The sequence below is a fragment of the Ammospiza nelsoni genome, chromosome 1 (assembly GCF_027579445.1).
Source record: "Ammospiza nelsoni isolate bAmmNel1 chromosome 1, bAmmNel1.pri, whole genome shotgun sequence".
In the NCBI taxonomy this organism is placed as follows: domain Eukaryota; kingdom Metazoa; phylum Chordata; class Aves; order Passeriformes; family Passerellidae; genus Ammospiza; species Ammospiza nelsoni.
This window is the reverse complement of record NC_080633.1, coordinates 104,869,378-104,892,222: the sequence shown is the minus strand read 5'-3', so window position 1 is coordinate 104,892,222 and position 22,845 is coordinate 104,869,378. Positions and strand designations below refer to the sequence as shown.

Genomic DNA, 22,845 nt, shown 5'->3' with positions numbered 1-22,845 from the left:
TGAACATACCTTCCTGTGAATATAGGCACTGAGTAGTCTAAGGCTTCGTTCTCTTTGTCCTCTGATATCAAACTCTGTTTTGCCCTCTTTGCTTTGGGACTCATCTTATAGGATTGATCTTCTATCATTAAGTTGGAATTTTTCAGTCTGAAATAAAAATTATATTGTTAAAATCAGGAAAAGAGCTGCTAAGAAGCACTCAAAAATACAGTTAAAGCACTACAATTTCTTGCTGTCTTGTTTTGTAATCAAGAATTTATAATTTTTAGTAGCCATCATTTCAGAGTTATTAAACACATAACTAAGAGTACTTTTGACAATCCCATCATTACAAACACACCACTTATGCCCCTTGGTATTAAATCTGAATAGACAGAGTAAGCAATACACCTGGTAGCAATGTACTTTTAATAGTTTTAAGGTTGGGACTTGAGAAGAATGTTTAAGTCTCTCTACAGAAATTGTAGGGCACTGCACTGCTCAGAAAGCAGTGTTGCCATTCCCACTGCTCTCCCATACCACTCCAATGGGAAGAGAAGAGTGGAGAGAAGTAGCACCATTTAACATAGCACAGATAAATGGAGGATGACTGAAAAGGAGGAAGAGCTTCCCCCCCTGCCCCGTCCTCACCAGTCTGGGAGGGATTCTGAAAAGTATGAAGCATATTTGAGGCAATCACTTTGGGTTAATTTTGAAAATAGTTACAAATTATGTAAACAAAGTTTGAAACACCTGGTCCTCCTTTGCCAAAGCACCACATATCTAAATGCCATAACTATTAAATATGCTAATTATTTGCCAGCCTTTAATAAATCCCCAAAGTGTCTATTCACCTGTCTTGCAAAATCACCACAGAAAATCACATGTGGTCTGCTTCTGGTCTGAGGATTTGTCTACACAGTCCAAGCTCCCTGCTTACATGTGCAGATACAGGAGCAGAATGATGGTTTCTCAGCAAGGCTCGTTAGCCCTGCCTTGTGCCTCTGTCAGGGATAACCTGCTTCCCACACCCTGGATACCTTACACTGGTGTCTCCACACAGCATGCTGGACACATATATCAAAACCCATGCTAACACTGGGCCCCTGGGAATGTTTCACATGCATAATGTAATATGATATTATATCCTTGGGCTAATGTTTTCCTTAGGCTGTATCCCTGCAAAAGTACCACCACCAACACAAGAAGAGTGCTTAGTTTCCAAAATACGTGCTAGTAATCTATCCACTGAGACTGTGTGTGAGATGACAAGGATCACTTTCATTCTCCCATCTTTCCTTCCTTCATTTCTTTGTGTCCATCCCTTTGCCCAGACTGAGTTCTCTCCCTACCCAGCTCCTGTCAAATCAGTCTCCCATTCTCTTGCTCTCTGTCTTAATGTTAATTCCTCTGTGCTCCCCAGGTGCCACCATCACCAAGCCTACAGCACTTCTGCCAAGAGACGCTCAGTACAGAGGGTAGAAGCAACCATGCACTTCTCCTTCCTTCCTCCTCTCCCTGTAACCTGCTTTCCACACAAAAGGAGGCACAGCCTGTGAGGGATTGTGGCACACACTGTAGGACTGGGGCCAAGGGTTTTCCATGTCAGGCACCACTGGCTCAGCTCAGGCACAGACCACATCCACAGGAGAGAGATGCTGCGGGCTCTGGGTTTTGACACCAGGCACTGCCCAGGATAGCCAGGGACAGAGAACAAGAGAGGCAGATCCGGCTTTAGGGACAGAAATCCAAGCAGAAAACACTTGGGAACAATCCAGGCAGGGTAAAATAAAAAACGAAGAGAGAGACACATTGAAATGGGGTGTGCAACAGCCTTACTGCTGGGCTGGACAATGATGTGGTGCAATCACTACAGCAAACCACAAATGCACTGGGAGAACTCATCAAATAAGGGATAAGAAACATCAAAGGCAAATTATTTTCATTACTTTTCTTAATTGAACTAGAGTCTGTAAGGAACTGCAGATCTTTACTTAGCAGGTGACTTTTATTCCTGTCCTATTTAAAAATGGGTCAAACCTGGGATTTTGACTCTGACAGCCATTAGATTTCCTCAGAGCTTTAGGGCTGAAGCTGTTAAGAGGCCACTTAATTCCGTGTTGTTTCTAGATCAAGAAGGATCACAGTACCAATTGAACTTCAGTTAAAAGGTCTGGAAGTTTTTATTTTCATAAATGTAGTTGAAATGTGGTGAAAATTTCAGCTCAGGCATTTACAGCACTGTTAAATCCAGACAAACACATTATTCCTAAAGGAGAGTTTGACCTTGCTCTAAGTTTAGTTTTCATTTAAGGTCCAGATTACACATTCATTCAGGGAATTAATGGGAAGCATATATAGCAGTTCCCATCGCTCCCTGCTAGGCATTTTGTTGATATCTTTCCTGCATAGCAGTGGGGGTTTCCTATCTTTCATTTATATATCTCTAAAACTATTTGAAAAGGCAAGAATGAATTGCTACAGGTTCTGTTTATTTGGAGGCTATTTTTCACTCAAATCCTCCAAGTGTTTGAAGTAGAATATCTCACTTTCATGACCATACCAGAGCACCCAGCTGATGTTTTCAGAGGGATACCTAGAGTCACTCCAAAATGTTCGTTAGAATTACACTGCATAAACCAAGAGATGAGAAGAATAAATTTGAAGCAGCAGAAAATGTTTCTCCTTTCTAAATTCTGGCAGAGCTAGATGGAGGCTAGGAGAAACATATTCAAATGGAGCTCTTTGCTTGAGAGAACTATTCTGTTATGAGGCTTATTTCCCTGTTTTCCTGTGTTCTTAGTATTTCTTCCTGCGTAACACAAAACCAAAATCCTGCCTAAAACCATTATTTATGTGGCCCAAAGGAGGACTCTGTTTCTTGAACTAGATTCTAAAATCTTGCCCTTTATTTTAAAACGTTCCAACCTTTTACCTGATATGTGGAACAGAATCTCCCGAGAGGAGCAAGAGCAGGGTATCAGTGCTCTCTAGTTTCATAGGGAGGAACAGAACCATGACCTTTTAACATCTTTCAGCCTCATCTGATATGCCCAGCTAGCATATGTATATTTTTTTCCCAGGTCAGATACTATCTGTACAGGTTTATCAAGGTTGGGGACATAAGCCTACTGTCCTTACTTCAGGGTGGATTCCAGCATGTTAAAATGTCAATAATTTTTCTGGTTTTTCATTAGAGTTGTAAAAGGCACAGGCATTGTTCTGTAGAGATGTAAGAAACAGATGCTATTAACTTTTCCCTCTAGCCTAAAGAGGAGCTAAAGAAAACACTGTGCAGGGCATCTGCGACTCCCAAACAGATTCTTTGTTCTGTCTTGATGCCTTATTCTCACACAGAGAATATGTTGGCACTACCCTTGTTTCTGCGCCTGAAGGGACAGGTTTCCCACACTGCCCAAAGAGAGTCTGCACCCAGTGGATATAGAAATGCATTCTGGACACAGAACACAACACCCTATTCTTTAGTCATGTCACTCCCGCATGAAAAGGCACATATAAGCTCTTTTACACCTCTAAAATACCATGTATCTTGTCCTAAGCAGAGAGTGGTATACACAATGGTTGCACCAGCTGTACCTGCTGGAAAAGCTCCATTAGCTACAAAGCCTTGTCCAGTCTCTCTTTTTAGCAGCTGTTTTTTTTTCTAATATGCAGTATTTTCATTTACTGTAAATAGGAGATAGAGGACTGGCAAACCCAGTTATAGGAAAGGAAAAAGAAATTATTTTCAGCAAAAAACTCTTTAAATTCAGCCTCTAAAAATGAGAAATGCTCTCTGGTGACTTTTAAGTTGCTGACAGGTTTGTCACAAGCCCAGGCAATATTGCTGGCAATATTCCCTGACACAGCTTCCACAACAATTTCACTTGAAGGGGAATTGTTTCCACATAGCAGGTCTCATTAAAACAATTTCCATGCTTGAGTATGACATCTGGAATCCAGCTTCTTAACCCTCACCTATAATAAACCAAAGGATGAGCAGTGCCAGGAACATGGTCTTCTAATGTTTCTGAAAGTGTACTATTTACTCAGACTGTCCAGATCCTGGTTACAGTGTTGTTCAGGAGGGCATTAGCTCACACTGGCAGCCCAATTAAAGGCAAGTTGGAAAGGCATTTTTCCTCTCTTTGCTTGGTACACCTGAATTACACCATGTCCTCCTTGCTGTTTTGCCTGACCTGCAAAATACATGCAAATACCTGAGCCACACCAGTAACTTGTGTTTTCCCTCTAAGCAGGTGTCTGGCCCTTCTGGTGGCAGATAATCTGTCTGTGACACAATGGGATTATTGATGCTGCTAGACAACAGACAATAATGCCAGACACATGGAAAAGTAGGGAAAGTTAGAGCAAAGGCAAATCACTGAGCTTCCACAAAAAAGAGTTAAACGAGTTTAATCCAGCAGCCCTGTTTGACAGCCCTGTAGTTCTATAAGCAGCTTTGGCAGATCTGCCTCAAATCTTCTCAGAAGCACACAGAGGATGGAGCACTGCTGTGGAAGAAGGAGCCAGGTTTCCCACAGGAGCCAACCTGCCCATGCTGGCAGCCCCCAAGGGCTGGATGGGGAAGAGGATGCATGGCCACAACGTCGGCTTGTGGGAGACATACACCCCTCACCTGAACAGAGCCTCAAGGGAAGCAGGACTGTCACTTTTCCTGCCTCTGCTGAAGTGCTTGGCTAGAGACAGCCCCACGAGCTGGTGGGGAGGGCTGGGTGTGAAGAGGCAAGCTCTCCATGGTGAGATGCCCTTTCTTCTGGGAGCCCAGAGGTTTGCTCCTTTGGCCAACTGCAACCAGCAGAGCTGCAAGGTTTCACACTTGCTCTTGATTTTGCCAGTTTTCATTTTGCTCCCTGTACACCCTCAAGCTGTTGTGGTGTGAAGAAGACTTGAAATGTGGGGGACAGGCCACTTGCACAGGGGAAATTTTTCATCATCCTGAAAAATCAAGCTGTGGCTCCTTCAAACTGCCTGTGTTCACCCTCTAGGAATGTTTTCCACTCAAGTGAGGCTTCAATGTCACAGAACTGGGTCCAGGTCAAGGTCTTGCAGGTTACCTAGTTCCTAGTCCTTCTCCACTGCTTTCCCCATGATAAATTCCTCACATAGCACTAACTGCATGTCAACACCAATGCCTCATGAAATCTTTCCTGTACTGTGACTACAAAAAGGATGAGACCTAAATTTTGCAATAACTATAAGTTTACCAGAAGCTACTTCGGATAAAAAACAAAGAAGTAACCTCAATAAAAACTTAATATTTGAGTTTTCCTGTTGGGATTAATGGTGTTTATCTGCAAAACTATATCCATTATGCATAAATCTATATTTGATGCTAACATTCACTGATATGCAATCAACAATTCTTGGATGAAAAATTTTGTCTGCATTTGAATTTGTGTGTCCATTCTGGTTTCAAGCAAACACTCTACTGTTCAGGTAATTTAGATACAGCATTTCAATTCAACGTTTTCTACTTCTAGAAAATTGAAAGAATTTGAAGTCTCTTTTTTTTTTCCCTACACCATTCTTTTCATATGGATGAAAACAGAAAGTCTTTGATTTTCCTAATTTATTTAACACTTGTTGTCTCCACCTTACCCCTTGAAGTATTTTGGCTTATTGGGAAAGACAGTACCATTTTGGCAAGAATTTCTTCAAATTTGAACTACATTTAACTGTAGAATTGCATTATTTTTTCCACTTTGGCTCTTGCAAATTGCAGAAATAGGGGCTGCAAAAAGGAAATACCAACATAGAGGCTATATTAACCATAAACCCAAGTTAAATACTGATATTTTCATTCAGAAATATTGTCTCCTGTGTTAATTAAGTTTTGTGTAAGAGAGCTTGGAATCCCATGTATCTAATCTCCAGAGTCCTTGTCTTAGGCAGCAGCAATGAATTTTCTCCAATACAATAACAGGATCACAGAAATAAAGAAGTTGCAGCTGAGACATTCTTATCTGTGAACTATCTATTGGCAAGTCTTGTAATACAAAGTATTATATAGGCAAATATGCTACTTTAAACCAAAAACTTTTATCTCAAGCAAAACCTCAGTAAATGTTTTAAATTCTCTCTCAACTAAGCAATTTCATTTCCTTCAATATTATACTGTTGACATTAGAGTTATTCTTAATGAGAACACAGAAGTTTCAGAAGAAACTTGTGTGACAGCTGAAGTGTTTGCAAGCAGGACTCAGAAACAGGTTTTTTTAACAATCATTTTTTATAACTTGAAGTTCTTTTTTTATGAGAACCTTTTCTTCAAGAAGAAGGAAGGTTTGGGTTAGCGTCAGCAACAGAGTGCAGGCACAGATGCATTGCTGCAGAATTTGGGACATCTTCCCTTACCCAGCACCCTTTGGAAGCACAATCCTCAGTCCCAGCACCTCCAGTTTTCTTCCCTTCACCAGCAGACTATAAATGAGAGTCTCACTGCTTTCTCAGTGGTAAATCATCTGAACAAGTAAAAGTGTTTCAACAGCAAGCCTGGATATGACCCACTGTAAGACAATCAGCTACAGAATCATAAAATCATTACAGCCTCTAAGATCATCAGGTCCAACCAGTAACCCAGCATGGCCAAGCCCACCCTTAAACCATGTCCTTAAGTGTGTGTGTCCACACATTTTTTGAACACTTCCAAGAATGATGATTCCACCATTTCCCTGGTCAGCCTATTCCAATACCTGACTACCCTTTCAGTGAAGAAATATTTCCTAATATCCAATCTAAACCTCCTCTAGTGCAACTTGAGGCCATTTCCTCTCATCCTGTCTTGTTACCTGGGAGATGAGACCAAGCCCTGCGTGGTTACCTTCTCAGACAGCTGTAGGGAGTGATAAGGCCCCCCCTGAGTGTCCCTTTCTCCCAGCTAAATAACTGTATTTCCCTCAGCTGCTCCTCGTAAGACTTGTGCTCCAGAACCTTCATCAGCTTTGTTGCCCCTCTTTGGACATGTTCCAGCAACTCAATGTCTTTCTTGCAGTAAGGAGTTAAGTTCAGTCATTCACCTTGACTGTAACAGCCTGAGGATCAAATTCCTGAACAAACTCTGGCAAATGGAGACCGGACCCTGAGTTTCCTGAAAGCCAAGATTTCAGTGAAGGCTGAAATCACAAGGTGTTGTTTACTGCGGTACATGTAGTCCTTCTTCCATTGGTTTTGGCCAAGATTTCACCATTATCCACAATCCTGGGAGCATATTGAGTTTTCAAAATTTAAATTTTCTGCTGGACAAGTTTTGATCAGCTCTGCTAATGATATTCTTAATTTTACATTAATATAACAGCAAGCAGATGTTTTGAGCTATAATTTGTTGATTGTTTCCTCTATTGCTAACAGCTGCTCTAATCTTACTTTAGTACTTCTCTAATTTCTATAAATCTCTGAGATATATGCATACAAATAATATGAGGCTATTATAGCAAAAATATTATGCTCATGTAATTGCTTGAGCAATATTTATTACCTTAAATTTTAAAAAAAGCTATACAAGCTGAGCATAACTACTCTTCTCTTGTAAGATGGGACACTTCAGGTTTGGAAAAAGTATGCCTCAACCAATATGCTGTGTGAAAATTACAGTTTCTTGAGTCACTCAGCACAAAAGGGAAACTATTAGGCCAAAGAAGAATTAATCATATATGGTCACATCAACTCAAACATGCATGAAGAGCTTTGAGTTCTTGTACTACTCCAACCTCCAGCCAGATAACAGACAGCCTCAATCCAAAGCTATCGCAACTCTTCACATTAAGTTCAGCTGTATTAATGTGGCTAAACAACTTGGAAGGAGAAGTAGCTCACGCCTAAGCAGTTTGGAGTCAGCACTCAGCCACATCAGCATTGCCAGTGCTATTCTTATGACAGTCCAAGCATCACACATAGATTAGTTCAACAAACTAAGCTGACCACGGTCTTTCCCATTGCCAAAGCCAAGGGGAAACACTGGACCAGGAAAATACACTAATGCCAAGTTGTAGAGAAACTTTATGTGGAGGAGGAGGAGAGTTTTGCCATTGTTTTCAATGGGAAGTGGTTGGACATTTTTCTACCAGAATGCTGTTTCAAAGATGGATTATCTTACCCAAAGCTGTAGGCTTCAGATCCCAGCCTGTAGGCTGCAGCCAGCTGGTTGATGGACTCAGATGCATGGCTGTAGGCAGCTGAGCTGGTGCTGAGGGACTCTGAGTCAAGGCTGTAGGCAGCAGACCTCTTGCTTTGCGCGGCAGAGCTGTCGTAGGCTGCGGACCCGTGGCTGTAGGCTGCCGACTCGAGGTCGTAGGCTGAAGAGCCATGGCTGTATGCTGCTGAGGAGTCCAGGCTGAAGCCAGCCGCAGACGAGTGGCGATAGGCTGCGGAGCCCCTGGCGTAAGCTGCGGATCCTTGAGCATACACGGCAGATTTGCTCTTTGTCTCCTTTTGGTACTGGCTCACAGTGGACGACAGCGCTTTGTGGCGGTACGCACGGTCATAGTGCTCGTGGTGTCTTTGGTAGAACGGTAAAGACATCATGGGTGCCTTCGAATTTTGGGTTCCACTGCACTTTTCTGAGTGCAAATAAACAGGATAATGTCTGAAAAAGAACAGGTCAAACACAAGGACTACCGTCAAGGAAACTCCTGAGTTAGCATACAAATAATACCCAACTTCACACAAACTAACACTGAACTTGAAAAATCAACTGCAATGATTTTAGAGTTATATTTTTATGATGTGATTTAGACTTTCAGACAGCTTCATATTCAGGTTTCAAGATGCTCACATGTCACTCATCATGACCAGAAACCTTTGCACTCTTGCGTCTGTTCATTTGTAGTTGGTTCCCTGCTAGTGCAAACTACTCAAGTTTTATGTGCTCACTTATTACTGCAAACTAATGAAACTCTGTGTGCCTGGCTTCTTCAGAGACAGTATAAATAATTTTGTTCAATTACAATAGTGATAATAAAATAATAAATTACTTTTAAAGGCATGAGCAAATCCAATAAAGCTATAAAAGCTGTAACAAACATATATGAACATTTCATTTATTTTTGTAATCCAATTTTCAGATTGAATTTAATCTTCCATTTATTATTACAACAGTGAAAAAAAACTCTAAGATTGAGAAGGAAGTAATTTTTTCTCTAAATGTGCATTACAGTGATTGTTTTGTACGTGATACCAGGGTTCAATTTAAAAGGACTTGTTGTGAATTATACTTTTACAGTTGAATCAGGGATTCAGTCTTTATGCAATGGGTAAAATAATATCATGCTCCGCAATGCAAATCCTTTTCTTTTAACCTAAAATATCATGTTCAAGATTGCCAAGACCCTTCCTCCAGATAATAGGTCCATTTAATTTTAGTTTGCATGTCATCAGTAGTCACTTGTAGTCTAAATTTTGATCAGGTGACAGGTAGTTCCCCTCTCAAAATGGGATGAAAGTTAAGTGCAGAAAGCATTTCCCTTGTCTGTTTGTTTATTTTAAAACCAGCAGTTCCGTCATTATTTTGCTTTTTAATTTTGCTGTTGTTAGAACTGACTTTTTCTACTTTGACATTCAAGCTTGCCTCAAATAATCCATATGATAACCTTTCTTTCTCTTTCTTTTAGGCTCACATGGCTACTAGAATTGTCTCTGCAAAGGTCCCTGATTAGTAAGGTGACATTTTGTAGCTCATAGAAATGAGCTGCAATAAGGAAATGTTAACAAGGATTTAAAGAAGATCCAAAAACAAGAGTGAGAGGTGTTTGTTATTGTTTCGGGGTTTTTTTTTTAGTATCGATCACAAGAGTAGGAAAATTGTTCTGCTTCATGATTTCTTCATATTCATGAAAAACTATTTAATGTTTGGACTTAAAATATATTTACAGAGCTAGAAGACAAGCATGACTTCATGAAAGTGTAGATATCCAATTTGGGTTGTCTTGCGCAGGGTCAGGAGTTTGTCTTTGATGATCCTTGTGGGTCCCTCCCAACTCAGAATATTCTGTGATTTTGTGATTTTTTTCCCCCTGGTCTTTATGCCTCCTAGACTTCAGTCCTTGGCTTTTTCTTTAGTATTTGGTTCTGATAGCAAGTCAACAAATTTCAAACTATTCTCTTTAACAACTGCAGTGGTCTTTGCCCTAACCAAGGTAAATTATGAAAAAGAAACCCAGAAACAACCAGAAACCAAACCCAAACCTAACAAAAACCAGAAACAAAGAGGAAAATTTTCTTCTATTTCAGGGATCTCACAAGGGAAATGCTTCTTGTAGGAGCATAACTTAATTGATTATTTAGTTGCAGGAAGTCAACAAGGAAGAAATTTATTCAGAAACTTTTTATGTAAAAGAAGTTGCTGATATCCTGACCACAGCAAAACTGTGACTTCAAGAAGACCAGATTATACATTTACTTTATTTTTGTCTGAGGAAGAAGGAGAAATGGGAAAGAGTGTTAGCCCATTGTTCTCTATGAAAAATTTTATGCTCTTTTTAACTCTCTTATTCCTAATGCTGGCTATTTTTTCATGTCAGTCTAAAATAATGCAATTATTGCAGTCTAAAATAATGCAATTATTAGAAAAAAGAATGTCTAGCATTCTTTTTTCTAATACCTGTCAGTATTTTGTGTTGTTACTTATTTAATTTTGTTAGCCACCAGTAGTATGTAGTTCCTCTGTATTTCCCTGGTTTCAGAAGACTTTTTTCTTCATTTTTATTCATTGCCTCCCTCTTCTACCTCTGCAGAGCTGGGTTTGGACTTGTAAGTCATTGTGATCACTGCCTAGGAAGGTTAAAGCATACAGAAGAATATTGTCTTGCACACTGAAAGGGAAGGAACATGAGAACATCCTGTTTTCCTTCTGCAGAGCACTATGGTTTGTCTTCACCAGCTTTATTTGAAGTGTTGGCTGGCTTCACCATTCATACAACAGCCACAATGCTAGCAGGCATTCAGCTCAGGCATTCCCACAGCCTTCCAGGCTTCAAAGTATGGAAGGCGTTCCACAAGCATGAAACACTGCATGTGTTGCCCATTAAGAAGTTAAACAAGGCATTTCATTTGCATTTTATCAAACCAGAAGAACAAATTAAAATGTACAAAGGAAACATTTTTCTTCCAAATATGAAAGGTCTGGATCTTGCTGTCCTCAGGAGTAGAAGTCTGTGATAGGAGTAAGGACTGTGATAGCAAGGCAGGTGCTCAGCACTAAGTCAGTTCTCCTGGTTCAAATCAAAGGCCAGCACTGACTCACATCATGTAAAGGGAAACTCCTTTTTAGATATTATTATATAGGTATTTTATCACACCATGAGTTATGTTTTATATTTCCCTGAAACATCACGGATTATCCTGTACCAGGCCAGGTTAAGCTGGTTACATTAGTCTGATCAGATACAGTAGGGCAATGCTATGGGAGATGACAAGTAACTCAGAAACCTCCAAGGACTTTGCTCCTATCTGGAGCACTGCCTGATTATCAGACTGACTCCCATCTCTTAAGTTTTATCTATGCTACCTGCACCCACTTGGTCTGTGTGCACCAACCAGCCCCCTTCAGTGTGAGGGCAACACTCCCTCTCAAGATCAGTGTAGCACTTCAGAGCTTTGCCTAAAAATATTAGTGGCCATAGTTAGATGAATTCACAGTTTTTGGAGCTATATTTTAGCAGCTGTTGAACTGAGTATTTAAAATTACTACTGAGCAGACAGACAGTTCTGTACTTGTCCATAGTTCACAGCTGCACATTAAAGGAGATGATTCTGCTGCCATTACCTCTTGTGCTGTATATCAGTCTGTGTAGTTCTTTAAATCTGCTCCATCAATCAATGAAAATAGTGAAATAGATTTCAAAAAAGAAACTGTTGTAAGCAGAGAAAAGATAACATCCTATGCAACAAGAAAATATTTATGTTATTTAAACATTCTCTAAGCCCACAAGAGAGTACATGACAAACTTCTCCTATATCTCAGTAACCCAGGCTTCATTTGAGAGTACTGTGACAATATGCAAAGATAGCTGAGTGAAAATAAGAGTCCCTGCACTACTTTCTTTTGTTTCACAGCTGAATGTTCAGATGTCTCCAATTCACATCCACAAATCCCACAAATGCTGAGCTATGAAGAATAAAGGGAGCTACAATCAGCTTGGCATTACAGATTCAGATTAAAAATAATTGAACACATAAAACCTTCCGGCATAAAAAAAACACTTACCAGGATCCAAATGAATGGCAGCAAATGGAAGAGCTCCCAAGTGGATGAACAGCACAAAAATACAGCAACAATGAAGCCAGCAAAGAAAGAGATAGTTAGGACGAGGGGTAAGGACTGGACTTCAAGGTCCAGAACAAAAATAATGCCTGCAGTCAGTGGAATGTCAGAGCCCCAGTCCAGACCTTTTATGGCCAGGGGGATGCTATAAATATAGCATGGAAGAGGGAGAGAGACAGAGACAGATACCGATACCCTGTACTATCTCTGTGCAAAGACATGATGACGGCAGCCTCAAACTAAAGGAGATATGGAGTTCTCCCTTTAAAATATCCTCACTAAAATCTGCATAAAATCAGCATTGCAATTAAAAATTATTTCTAAGATTTTTTCCCCTAGTTAAATCAGATTTAGGAAGAGAGAAAAAAAAATTGCGTCATGAACCAGAAACTACGAAAGACCAATCCCTATGTTGACCTTTGCTATGGTACAAGAATTTGAACATTTCATTGGTTCTTTTTTTTAATGCCAAGCCACAGCACATGTAATATAAATATTTCAGCTTAATGACAGACAATCTATCAAGGCTCTCTAAAGCCATATGAGTTACATTTTAACAGAAATGTACTTTCTTTGTTCTGTTGAAACAGTTACTTTTTTATCTTCTTTAAGATAAAATGCTAAATTAAGAACATGACCTCATGAGGCATTTAAGTAGATATAAACAATGCATTCTAAAATCCAACTTTTTGTTTCTAAATTAAACAGTATTACCTCTAGGAATAATTAAATGGGCTTGTCTTCTTTCATTTTGGTCCCAGCATTCTGGCATAAAAATGAGTAATCAATGTGGCTGAATATTGCATCAGAAAAAGCTCTGTTGTAATCGAGATCTCATCTGAGATCTAATAGGTGGAATGCAGTGTGATCTCATTGTAAATACAATTTACCTCTGCAATGTAAATTTAGCTTTCAATAAAAGCGATTAGTGCATTTTATTTTGTTAATGTGCATCGACAGAAATATTAACCCTCTCAGTTCTGCTATAGCTTCTTTTCACACTTGACATGCAACACAACCAAGAACTTTCCAGATTCTCCTGCTCTGCTAGCACTATCCCCTTTATGGGTGTAACTACCAGAAAAAGGTCTGGACAAGGCTAGAGCATCCCAGGCTTTTCTCTACAATAGTTAATCAACATCTTCACCTCACCACCTTGATTCTACATTAAATCCCTTCATTGTCCCCACTAGCTACTTGTTCCCTGGGGAGCCATTGCCTCCTTCCTGGTGCTCCACCATGTAGTAAGTTCAGAAGCCTCCTCACCTCCCACACCAGGAGCTGCTCAGGTGCACCACACGTTTGGGCTTTTGGTTTTTGCTCATGAGGAGAGAAACTATGGCCAGCAAAAAGTTGTGCAGTCATAGAAACTGCATTGTTTCTATCAGGAAACTGACCAAATCTGGAACAGGCAGAATGAAAAACAGGCACCTTAATACAAGATTTTCTTCCCTCAGAATGCAGTGCCACTGTTCTATAGGTTCTGGGCTATAATGTGTATTTTTAGTTATCGTAGATGGAGTCTCAGTGGACTGACTCCTGGATTGCATTACAAACTCCTGATCCACTCCTTCGCCATGGGTCATTTGCACTGACATCGTAAAAGTCTTAATGACAGGCAAACTGCTTTTTAAGAAGACAGGAAGATGTAGAGAAATGAAAACAATTAAACATCACATTTCTCTGCTTTAATTGCAAGACAATCTGTATAGCTCACACGTGGGGGGTAAAAATCTGAACAACATTTTCAGTGTTTTTGTAAGGCATAATAGCACCATGAAGTTCAATACAGTTTTCAATATCTGTGCTGCCTCTGTTCATTCTGTAAATAGAATGGGAGATACAAAGTGTAACAGCAAAATATTATTTTGCCCCTTAAATTTACACAATTTCAGGTCTAGCTTTATTATGACATAATATCCACAGCTAATTTCAAATTACTGAACTCCTATTCAAATATCAAAGTACATATTTTAAATCACTTGGAGCTGGACAAGCCTCAGAATCCCTGCAGCACTCTGTATCCACATGTATTTAGTTACATTGGGCTTGGGAGAGACACCCTTAGGGAATATTAGTTCTGTCTTCTCCTAATTAGAACTACATAGTGCTGGAGACCAGTTTGTTTTTCTGAATGGGAAAGCTAGAATATTAATTTAGAACCTGACATGATAGAACAAAAATCTTTCCAGACTGTCCACTGAAGATTTGAGAGCTACAGCATCCTGTAGCTGGGGCCATAAGTCAAATTCCACAGCATCCCGATCCATCTCTTTCATTTGAGTATAATCTTAAATAAATCTAGAAAAACAATTTTTGGAGAACAGAGGCTTTGAGCATGTGTGTTGTCTTCTGGAGTTTGCTTTCAAGCTTGGGTCCAGTTTTCTGAATTGATTTTTATCAAGAAAAAAGATCACTTCAGGAATATGTGCTGTTGTCCATTATACTCCAACTAGCCATCTTCACAAGCCACTGAAGGGAAGGGAGATCTGTGTTCCCTGCCTTCACCCATAAGAAGGTATTAATATATAAAAGGTTTCTGTTGATTCTCTGCATCAGTCAGATCATATATTTAACAAGGAGTCAACCTTTTAACAGAAGGGTCTGGGTGCAGCCTACAACAGCTTTAGTGTCTGGCCTCACATCTGAAGAACCAAAGACCACTGTTGCTTGATACAGATAGAAATTTTTCCAAAAGCCTCAAGCTATTGACTGTTGGTGCCTAGATCAATTTTTCATCATACAGAAATATTTGCCTTACCATTATTATCAACATTTATTCTACAGTGTCTCTCTGGAACTGGAAATGTCACATAAAAATGTTGCTGAGAGCATTTATTTTCCTTTGTAACATTATAAAGGTTTCTGTCCATAATAAAACCTTACCCTAAGAGCGTATAGCAGATTCCTGGAGCTATTCCAAAAGAAAATTATTTTAATTTCTTTAAATAAGTGCTTTTGGCACTTAGGTTTTTTTTAATCCATAGTATCTCCTGTCATTTTAAATTCCATATCAAAACAGATGGTTGTCAAATGTCATCCCACATTTTATCATTCTTTCCTAAACATCACAGATTTTTCAATATCTTTGTTCCAATAATGATGGATAGTTTCTAATATCATTGCTGTGTTTGGCTTTGTACCTTGGAAAGGCTGGCCAGAACACCTTGACACATGACTGCTGAAGGACCAGAGTAGTACCTGGTAACTGTTATCTGCAACTGCAGATAACCCAAACCCAGAAAACTTGACTGAGGTACAATATCTGATCTGCAGCTTTTAGAAACAGGTAATATGCTTCACCATATGAGTTAAATAGTTTAGGCAGGATATTGGCCAAACAGAGATGCCCAATGTCTGTGGCTGGGGCAGTGCAATGAGCACTGAGTGTCAGGTCCTGATAGAGGCTGTGAGGAGCTCCAATGGCCCCTGGGGAGCACTAAAAACAGGGACTCTGCAGTGATTGTCACTCCCTTTTCTGTTATCCACAGACCATGTAACTGAACTATGTCATTACAAAGAAAACAATCTGTAGATATCATCTTAGTGAAGTGCAAGCTACTATTACAATAATACAAAACAATTGCCTTGGCATTACAATAATCATTTCCACAATCACTTAGGCACAGCTAACACAAATGTACCCAGTACACAAAAGCATCTTCCATTTTTTGTTCTCACATTAATTGATTTAATACTTTTAAATCAATCAAATGTTTCTTTTAAAAGAAAGGATAGTGGCTGTGTCTTAATAGAAGAAACAAAAAATGTTTGTAGCTCTTTAGCCATCACCCTTGGAAATTATGTCTAATATAGCAATTAGGCTCAAACAATTAGAACAAAGTTTTGAGGAAAATTTGCACCAGAAATTCATACATTTATTCAACACTCCCTGCACAGCAGACCTTCAAGTTTCAAACATCAATCATGAGTAAGAAAGTCTTCCAGAAACTGGGGGTGAATGCAAAAAGACCTGGTGAATACAAAGAGGTGAACATTACACTGTTTAGTATTTAAAGAAAATAAAGAGGTACACTGAAGAACAGAAGGAACTGATATTAGGATCTCATGGGTGAGATCTCATGCAAGTCAGAGATAATTTTGGTTATTATTTCCCAGGTGTGATTTAACTTTAAATGAAGTAGTTCAAACATCAACAGTGTAGGCTGTAGCACCAAATGATTATGAGACAATTGCCAAACCCACCAGGACATTTCACAAATATTCAGAGGGTTGATCAAATTATTTTAATAGTTTTTTTCAGTAACTTAAAATATCTGCTATAGCTGGTGACTTCAGACTCCAGTGCAGCCATATTCCACAAGGCAGCAGTATGTTTAACTCTGAACTTGATTAATTCTGATTTTTATCTAATGGGTCAATACTCAGTTTCTCCATCCATGCTGTAGGAAAAGTTTTTTTCATATCTAAACAGCTTTAAGTTTGAACACTCGACAAAAGGGACTGGCATGAACTAAAATAAGATGCTTCAAAGACTGGAGGGCAAGATCAGTTTTCTGTCTGATCATGGTCAGGAAAACAAGCAAGAAATCAAAGTGGACAGGTTTTCGATATCCTTTCCAGGGGATGCTTCATCTTAACATTTGTAGCTTACCCAGTTCATGATTTTATAGCTTAAAAGACTTACAGGAGAAGTTGTGGTGGCTTAACAAAGCCCTTTATTAAAAAAATTTTAAAAAATTAAATAGCTGTTTACAGTAAAATTCTAGAATTCAGTATAACACTAGTCCTACAGATGAGAGCTCAGCCTTTACTGACTTTCTGAAAATCAGCTGGGATTTCTTTATATTATAAGCTGTTGAATGTTTCTAGTTCCTCATCTGTCTTTTTCTTGCTATAGCTTGTTCCTGGCTTTCTGACAGAAACTGTCAATGTCTTGATAGCACATCCCTGCCTCTTCCACTGAACACCCCCTCAGCTGGACACACCTGCAAAGTGGCAGCAGCCTTCTCCCCTCAGTGACTAGAAGGAAGTGGAGGACCCCTGCCTCATTTCTCATTGACAGCCATTGACAACCCAGCATCTTTATACCCAAAGAAATCCTCATAATTCAGTGTAAGGTTAAACAAGAGCAACAAAATATGAATCCTAAACTAGCAAATCCATCTTCTCCAGGCCATTTAGCCACAATAAATTTTTGAAGTGCTCCTCCAAAATACTGTGCTTGTGTATTCCACTAGTGAAAAGCAATGACTTCTGGGTGAGTGATTTACACCTCTTTTCAGTACTTTCACTAAGCAAACTGCAGGGATGTTGAGAGGAGCACATATACCAAATGGGCACCAGGTGTGCCCAAAACCCCACTGGCTGCTGGGGCTCCCAAGGAAAAGCAGCTGTGGGTTCACTGCCAGAGTGAGAAGTCTCTGAGACTGCAGGTAGTGGAACTAGAAAGAAGTACCAAGGGCAACTTACAGGGCAGGGAAGGGCCAGGTGGGGGGTGACTGACAGCGATTAAAATATCCTCCTCTGCCTACTCAAGGAGCTGGCTCAGACAACAGAGCATTATTTTTCCCCCTGATAACAGGTATAACAGGGAGATTTATCCAGGAGAGATTTCATTAACTAAATCCAACGTTAGTGATGGTGTAGCTCTGACAATTCAAAGCTCAGCAAAGGACTCTTCCACCTGCTATTTACTGAGCTAATCAGTTTGGGATGTTTTTCAGCCAGCCCTTATCTTGGCACTATATAGCTAGTCCAAATGAGCTAGTTAATTTAAATCTCCTCCAGATATAGCTCTAGACAATGTCAGTGTGGGCATTACATTAATTATTTTTTTCAGCACAAGAGCTTGAGGTCATTGAGGCTCTGTTAAAACCCAGATGATGCTTTAAAATGAGGCATAATGGGCATAATGAGAAAGCCCAGCTTGACTATTAAGTCAAGGTTGTGCTTATGCAGCCTTACTTCTGTCCCTGTGTCTGATTATTTCTCTTGTGTTTGTATTTCTACCACTTCTCACAGTAAAGAGCATGACCACATCACTTTGATGTGGAGGCACATTGATCACCTGTTCTCTCGCTCCTGTGCTATTTTTAAAAACTCTCCTCTTGCTTAGTTTTCATCAACAAATTTTCAATTCAAAACATCACACTGCATGCTGATGTTGCTCTCCAGTTTCTCTATTTGAGACAAAAAAACACATGGAAAAAATATCCATTTATATTTGGCATGTCTTATGTGGTCATATATATATAAAGTTAATATTCTCTGCTCTATGAGGCTTGGAGTGCTGCATCCAGCTCTGAGGCCCCAAATATATATAAGAAGGACATGGACATGTGGCCCAGAGCAAGGCCACAAAGATGATGAGAGGGTAGGAGCACCTCTCCTATGAAGACAGATTGAGAGAGCTGGAGAAGTTCAGCCTGGAGAAGAGAAGGCTCTGGGGAGACCTTAGAGCAGCCTTCCAGTATCTAAAAGGATTCTACAACTCAGCTGTAGAGGAATATTTTACCAGGGCTTGTACTGGCAGGACAAGGGGGAATGGCTTTAAAGCGAAAGAGGGCAAGTTTAAATTGGGAATTAGGAAGAAAATCTTCACTGTGAGGGTGGTGAGACACCAGAACCAGGGAAATTGTGGCTGCCCCATTCCTTGGAGTGCTCAAGAGTAGGTTGGATGGGACTCTGAGTAACCTGGTCTAGTGGAAAGCTGTCCCTGCCCATGACAGGGGTGTTGGAAATGAGATGATCTGTAAGATCCCTTCCAGCCTGAGCCATTCTATGATTCTATCCCAGGAGATCAGTTTCTGAGACCTTTCATAAGAACTTCAAGGCCAAGATATGACATAACATGGCAGAAACAAGTGATATAGGGACAATTTTGGTGTGCAAAGCAGAGGCTGTGGCACTGCTGAGTGTACAGCCCAGCCTGTTCTGCATACTCAGCTTCTCATCTACAGTATTTTTCATTTGGCACTTGATTGAATCATTTGAAATAGATGTTGAAAACAAGTCATTGCCCAGTTGACCTAAAAATCCTTCTATTAAAAATCTTTGTACTGTTTCACACCAGCTTTGAATCTTTTCCACGCTTTGTCACTACTTGATCTCTGTTTAAACTGCACAAAGATTTTATATGCACTTGTAAATTTGACAGGCATATGTAACAGAAATTTATTCAGAATATGCAAATCAAGTGGGGAAAACATTCTCTTGCTCTCTTTTTTCCCCTGACTCTGATGATGATTGCTGCTGCTTTGCATAAATCATAGCAGAGCTGTGGGAGCTGGAGAGATACAAGATTCAAGCTTCTCATCTAAAGTAATTTGTCAAAAATCTTCCATGTGCTGATGTGCTTTCAAAGGAATTAAGATATTGTATTCATATCTTCCAGTTGCTTTATATTTTAAACATTAGTTTATTTAACTGTTACTTATAACCTTGGATGGATTTTTCATCAAATCTAATTTTTTTGTGTCACAACTTTTCTATGTAGTACCTGTCATGGCCATCTCAGCTGAACTGTCTTTCCTTATGAGTTTTAAATTGGATCCCTTTCTGTTTGAAAGAAGAGCTGTTTGTTTAGTTGGGTTTTTTAGCAATGTGATGAATATTTAAACAAAAAAGTTCTTGATTTTGCCCCATAACAAATTATTTTCTTACCATATTGAGAAAAAGGCAGGGAGATTGCAAATAAAAATTAAATTTATTTTAAACAAATAGTACTTTCTTCAAAGCCATCAAAGATCAGTCTAACAGACAAAGAATTTCATATGGAATCTTAACAGAAACCCATCTTCAATATAATGGTTTGCAAAAGGAAAAACTCCTTTTCTTCATGCCAGTGAGTCCTGTTCTTGCAGCCACTGGCTCTTCTGAAGTATTAAGTAAATGTGAACTGGAAAAACCCTGCTGGAGGCTCTCATAGATCAGTAATTGTCAAGCATGGAAAGTAGGTTGAGACAAAAATATCCTCCAAATGAAAAAAAAAAAAAAAAAAAAAAAACAAACCAAAAACCTTGAGAGTGTGATTAATTTCCAGTTTTTTTCTGGTTTCCAAGGAAAGCCTTCACCCAATGTTTGTGGCAAAACACCCCCATTTTGCTGGCCAGATTGGTAATTTGGTACTGCCCGCTTTATAAACCATAGGAATCTGGGAGATTTTCCCAGTTTGTAAGCACCACAGCTGCATGGTACCCATGGCATAAGAATCAGAAGGTTTTGGTTCATCTCTCTTGTCTTTTATATAACTTTTGGTCTTGTTATTCTGTGTTCTTCCATTCATTTTTTTCTCTTTTCCAAGAGTGCTTTGCTCTTCAAAGGATCTTGCTTGACTTTACAAAACACTGACTTCTAAATTTTCTTTACACCATGGGGAATTACTATTTCAAACAGTGCAACACCAGCAGGACTTCTAAATCCAGCTGTACTTCAATTGTGATTTATAGTCACACTTCTTTCCAATGAGTTTGCATTGTGTGCAGCAGTGTAAGGCCAACCTTTTCAGCTACTCTGGTTGGTATGTCTGAAGTAAAAAAAAAGAGGGATTATTAATTTAATTGGTTTGCATTTATGCACTTGGAACAATTTTCAGTTGCCAAGAAATTCATTATTGATCTTAAGCAGAAAAAATCCCTCTAGGAAAATGATTAAGCAATTAAGCCTCTGCATAAGTGAAAGACTTCTGAAACTGGCTATATATTTTCACTGATAGGATTGCTGGTGACAGAGAACAAGTGTCCCATCATTTTACTGTCATCATTCTATTTGCAATTATTTCTGTCTAAATAGCCTTTCATTTGTGGAAATTTGCATACTGTTTTACATTTCCATTTTCATACTGCTAGTCCAGCTAACAATTTCTAGTAATTACTATCAACAGACAGTACAGCACAACTAAAAGGCAATTTGGATCTATAATGAGAATCACAAAAATCACAAAATAATTAAGGTTGTAAGGGACATAGGTGGTCTCTTGTTGACCCTCTAATTGAAAGCAGGGCCAACTGTGAGACTGTTCACAGCTTTGTTGAGTTGGGTCTTCAAAACCTCCAGTGATGGAGAGTGCACAACCTCCCTGGGCAACCTGTGCTAGCCCTCGCCTTGTTTAACTGCTGAGAGACAGGAGTATCATCCATACATCCTCACAAACCTGGGGGCTCTCCTCCAGAATCCTACTTTGATTTTTCATTTTTCTTTTTAAAAAACTGTGACATGTTTGTGGCTCTACAGTCTAGTGTTTAAACTCCTCCAGATACTCCAATGCCCACAGGCTGTCTGTCAGCACTCTGAAAGTTGTGGAAGAGTAACAACAGACCATTTGGAGATCTGATGACAGATTTGTTTTAAAAATCTCTGCAGTTTAAGCAGTGCAGTTTCAGCTGTATTCTACTATTCCCTTTATTGTTTCAGAACTGTTAGCATCAGACCCAGCCCTGGAGTCAGCAGTTTATCAATGACACAAAGCAAAATTTTTTTGCTCCATTGCACAAGTTTCCAGTGTCTAACTGTGGTTTTAAAGCTTTCCTTCAATTCAACGGTTGATTTTTGACAGTGACAGGCTCTAAAGAAGATTTAAAACATATTTTGACATTGCAACCTACTTGCTCAATTTTCCATCTCCCATCCTTATATTCCCATATCGTGCTTCTCAAACTTTGTCTTACCCAGGAACATTAGGGCACAGGTCATCAATGGGCTGGCAGCCTTGAAGGAACGCAGCTGGTGAAAGCTGCTGAGGGGAACAGGTTTCCCTGCAGACACTTGTGGGCTGTCACCAAAGAGGGGGTTTTTCCTAAGAAGTCAAACCTTGACATCTGGATGATCTCTGGACCTACCTCATGGAAGGGTTAGTGCTACATCACTGCTAGATTGCCATGAGGGCTTACAGAGCTACAAACATTTGATATGATCATGAACATGATGTCCAGAAACATGGCTAAGTCTTTAGCTGCATGTCCAGATAAAGGATGTGGGCCTCAGAAGAAGGAAATTATCTTTCCAAAGGCTCTGAAAGAGCTGCATATGAAGCTGAAGTGGTTTCAGAAGTTAAATAACTCACATGAAAGGAGATGATCTTTTTCACAGTGGACAGTGGCAAGGTAAAGCCACTGATTAACACTTGACAATGTTAGAGACAGGCAATCTGTATTTGCCTTATGCAACACTGAAAGCACTGAGCTGGACAGATTATGCACACTGTGAAAATGCAGAGCTGTTGCAAAACCAGGCATTTTATAATTTCTATATGTTCACTAAAATTGCTGAAGAACATTAATTTTCTGAGCACTGCATCTCTGAATTATGTCTATAACTAATGGATCATAGTTCAATATTCTGAATGCAAGCTCAGACTAGCTAATCAACCCCATGGTTATTTGCATAGATCAGTGAAAACTGCTGAAAGCAATATTGATATTCACAATCTCTAGCAAACATGGTAATGCTTTATTTGTTTTTAGTTTTTCTTTTAGGTGTCAGATACAAGCATAATATTATTTCACTGAAAATAATTTTAGAGTAATGAGCTGAAACCAACTGTACAATTCACAAAGCTCTCTAGTTTCAATCCCTTCTCAGCACAACTTCTTAAAACAAGTTTGTAATAACAATTCGATTTTGCA

General features: G+C 39.4%; 1 protein-coding gene across 3 annotated transcripts in view; it reads right to left on the bottom strand.

Moving 5' to 3' along the window:
• Positions 1-12,343, bottom strand: part of MYOM1 (myomesin 1) — a 75,529-nt gene extending 63,186 nt beyond the window's left edge. For all 3 annotated transcript variants that reach the window (XM_059490633.1, XM_059490644.1, XM_059490639.1), the window contains exons 1-3: positions 12,203-12,343; positions 8,096-8,584; positions 10-147 (exon numbers count right to left, since the gene is read on the bottom strand). In XM_059490633.1, coding sequence (XP_059346616.1) covers positions 10-147; positions 8,096-8,523 — 566 coding nt within the window. In that variant the 5' untranslated portion in view covers positions 8,524-8,584; positions 12,203-12,343. The remainder of the gene's footprint in view (positions 1-9; positions 148-8,095; positions 8,585-12,202) is intronic.
• Between the last annotated feature and the right edge of the window lie 10,502 nt (positions 12,344-22,845).